Source organism: Pterocles gutturalis, unplaced genomic scaffold, assembly GCF_000699245.1.
Source record: "Pterocles gutturalis isolate BGI_N339 unplaced genomic scaffold, ASM69924v1 scaffold36874, whole genome shotgun sequence".
NCBI lineage: Eukaryota > Metazoa > Chordata > Aves > Pterocliformes > Pteroclidae > Pterocles > Pterocles gutturalis.
Genome location: NW_010134407.1, coordinates 1632 through 5412, shown reverse-complemented (window position 1 = coordinate 5412; position 3781 = coordinate 1632). Strand labels below are relative to the sequence as shown.

Genomic DNA, 3781 nt, shown 5'->3' with positions numbered 1-3781 from the left:
CCCGCAGCACATTTCGAGGCAGAGTCGTTCCCGCGCTGACGCTGTGTTCACGGGGGCTGTGGGCTGCAGCTTTCTGTCGACTTTGCTGCTTTCTGTTACACGGTGTGCTGCGTCGTGACAGGAGCAGAATTTTTAAAGCTGTTTTTTCTTTGAGTCTTCTTGGCACGTTCATGTGAAGCTTTTTCTCTACTTTAAAAAAAAAAATATTTCAAGCGCTGAGACAATTTTTGCCACTGGGCTTTAATAGGATTGGCAGCTGTGAAGGCGCTCTGATAGAATTTACAGCTGGGCTGAAGTATCCCCTCTCTTAAAATAACATTGCAGCTTCGTGATTCGGGAGAATGTGCCTCCCACCAGCTGCTTTGTAGCTGTGAACGCTCTGGAGCAGGAGGAGAATGTGAGCAAACCCCAAAATTTTGTGTGGGGCTAAATAGGAAGGATAATCCTGTGGTTAGGGGCTGGATTGAGCCCATGTGGGTCTTGGTTTTTGCTTTGCTGATGACTTGCTTTCTGCTCTCTCCTGCAGTTTTTAACCTGCCAGGTTTTTTTTTCTCCGTCAGTGAAATGGGAAGAGGGAAACCTCGGAGCGTTTTTAGATCAGTAGGTGATCGGTTTGGGGATCTTTACGTGTTGTGAGGCGCTGGATCAGAAAGCTGGCAGGTGGGAAATGGTGCAGGATGTGGTGGTGTTGGAACCTAAAAGCAAGAGCTGTGGGGCTTCTGTTTCTCAGGCTGAAAAGCAGTTGGTGGCTGGGGAACCAGCGGAAGAACTGTGTTATCTTCAAAAGCTGCAGAACAGATACTGCTGCCGTTCGTGGCTCTGGGCCAGGAGTTTTCGTAGCTGGTCCCAGCACATCAATCCAGAATGTACAGAAATGAGAGCAGTGAGGCTCCACAAAGCGGTTTAAACCTCGCAGGTGAGGTTTGAGGGGAGGAGATGGCGGGGCTGCCTTAGCATGTGCCGTTTGCTCGACAGGCAGATGCCCTCGCTCTGGAGAGCGGGACCCCTGCCAACATATCGGAGAGTTACAGGTGGGGAGTGTGGAGTGGCGCGTCCCGGAGAGGCTGGCTCTGATCGAGGGAAGGCTGCGTGTCTGCGGAGGCGCCTCAGCCTTGCTCTGATGGAGCTTGTGGGGTCGGTGCCTTGGAGGCAGCCCCGAATAAACCCGTTTTTGGCTTCCCAGGGGCAAAGGCTGGGCAGGGAGCAGGAGAGAGGAGGGAGCATGCCTGGCAGCGCCCAGCCGGCTGCGAGCCCCGCTCAGGAAACTGCTTACACGGGTGTCACGTCGGAGTCCACATTTTCATTCTGTCTCTATTCCAAAAAAAAAAAAATTAAAAAAAGAAGGTTTAAATCCCATTGAGCGCATTGGAACTCGAATGTGTGTGTAGATGCTCAGCAGAGTCCTGGCTTGAGCTGCGGGTGTTTCTGCCGCGGCAGCTGCTGCGGAGGCCGGTGAGCCTGTCTGCTCTCGGTATTTACGCTGCCCCAGTAAGAAACGGGCTGAGAGTTATGATCTCTTTTCCTCTGCATCCTGGCCAAGGTGAAGAAGCCGGGGACCTTTTTTTCTTTAATAAGAACAATATCAAAGAGGTCTTTGCGTCATCTCCCCGATCCGTGATCTCTTTCATAAGTGACTTTATTGTTCCTAGAGATTTGCAGCCCTTTGAAGTGCCTGGTAGCAAATTTACAAACGTCGCTGAAATACCTTTCTGTGTTTGTCCTCTCTGCTTATCAATTCAGGTTTCCAAAACCAGAGGGAGAATTTCCCTGGCATCAGTGACCTACTGAGGCAACTTTCGAGCTCAGCATGGAGCTGGTGAGCCGGCAAGACCCCCACCTCCGAGAGGTCGTGTGGTTTGGGGTGCGCTGCAGAGCCCTGACGCTTCTGCTGCAGGCAAGTCTCCCGTTCCCGACCCAAAGGTGCCGCCGCGTCTGTTTGCTGATCCAAGGCTTCGGTCCTGCCTTGTGGACAGTCAGCTGGCTGGTTCTGCTCGATGGGGAAATCATCTCCTTCGGAGAACCCACAGACCAGCTGTGTCCAGGGAGGCTGGTTGCTGTTGAGTAAATTACACACATTTCCTTGTCACTTACCCTGTTTTCACACCGCTGTTGCAAGAGGCCAGTTTGGCAGGGCGAGAGGCTCAAGTCTCTATTTATCCACGGAAGAGGAACAATAATCTCCTCCCGCACATTCCTCGCGAGTCTCATTTCCAGAGATGTCCTTCTCCGAGCACGGGAGAGCTTGGTTCCTCGCTCCATCCTCCCTGCGCGTACCGAGGCAGCCAGCACAGAGCCTGCCTGCGCCCATGGCTCTCCTGAAACAAAACCTGCCCGAGAAAGCCCTTCGGCAGCAGGCCACCTTACCAGCTGAGGTTTTTGGGGTTTAGTTTTTTTTTTTTTTAATGTATTTTCATTTGTAATCACGTTACGATGCATTAAGTTGCACACTTCCTATCTCATGAGCGCTCTGGGTTTTTCTCTCACCTTTTACAACGTGGTCAGCACCACAAGCTCCTGGAGGCAGAGGTGTGCGTGTTCTGCTTGCTCATCTCCGGAAGGCGAACCCCTTAGTGCGTGCTGTGCTCCACAGAGGTGACAAAGGGACAAGAGAGGGGGCCTGGCAGTCAGCTCCTGTCTTCTGCATCAGCTTGCTCTGGGAAAATCTTTATCTCTAGTTCTGTTTCCTCTCCCTTGGAGGTCAGCTGGGACAATAACCCCAAATTCGGTAGAACTGGAGCTTCCCAGTGCTGCAGAGGTACCTGTCGTGAGCGTATGTGCCTGAGCAGCTTTCCCTGGCCGGTTCCGTGGGGATTCACACTGGATATGTTCTGGAGCTTTATTCAGATGTAAATACCCAAAAAAACTGTTTTTGCACCTTTTCACCGTCTTACAGTCATCCTTGCTGCAAAGCTTCTGCTCTTGTCCCCTTCTCCGAAACCCAGTATTCCTCCTGCGTGGTGCTTTCAGAAGGGTACAAGAGGATCTTTGCTGAATTTCGATTTTCTTTTCTTTTTCCAGGCTCTGTTTAACCTCCTGATCCCAGACCACGCTGCGGACGCCTTCTCTCCCCCTCGCCTCTCCGAGCCTGGCCGGTGGGACCTGCTGGTGGAGCATTTGCTGGGTGGCCTCTCGCGCTGGGATGCAGAGCACTTCCTCTTCATCGCCGAGCACGGTTACCTCTACGAGCACAACTGCGCCTTCTTCCCGCTGTACCCCCTGAGCCTGCGCGCCGTGGCCGAGGGGGCTCTGTGGCCCTTGCAGGGCCTGCTGCGCTTGCGGAGCCGCCTCCTGCTCTCGGCGGTATTTCTGAATTCCTTCTTTTCTGTCCTGGCAGCCGCTGCGCTGTATAAACTGGGCTGCGTGGTGCTGCGGTGTCGCAGGGTGGCTTTCCTTGCTGCCCTTCTCTTTTCTCTCAGCCCTGCCAATGTATTCATGGCAGCTGCGTACTCCGAGAGCATGTTTGCATTCCTGGCGTTCGGTGCCATGTGGCAACTGGAGAAGGGGCAGAGCTGGCTCAGCGGGCTGCTCTTCTCCCTGGCTTCTGGGGTGCGTGCCAACGGGCTCGTTAATGCCGGCTTCTTCCTCTACTCCCGCAGTAAATGCTTCGCCCTCCATCTCCAGGTGCGTTCAGGATCACTACAGAAGCTCCTGCCCTTGTGGAAGCAGCTCCTTAGCGTGGCATCTTCAGCGGTTCTGATGTGTGCGGGGATTTTTCTGCCTTTCGCTTTATTTCAGTACTATGCCTACGCAAGGTTCTGTGCGCCTGGTGCTGGCCCGGAGC

General features: G+C 53.5%; 1 protein-coding gene across 1 annotated transcript in view; it reads left to right on the top strand.

Moving 5' to 3' along the window:
- Positions 1 to 1807: 1807 nt before the first annotated feature.
- Positions 1808 to 3781, top strand: part of PIGV (phosphatidylinositol glycan anchor biosynthesis, class V) — a 3364-nt gene continuing 1390 nt past the window's right edge. Inside the window, exons 1-2 of the mRNA XM_010081600.1 lie at positions 1808 to 1894; positions 3019 to 3781. The exon at positions 3019 to 3781 is cut by the window's right edge and continues 398 nt beyond it. Coding sequence (XP_010079902.1) covers positions 1808 to 1894; positions 3019 to 3781 — 850 coding nt within the window. The remainder of the gene's footprint in view (positions 1895 to 3018) is intronic.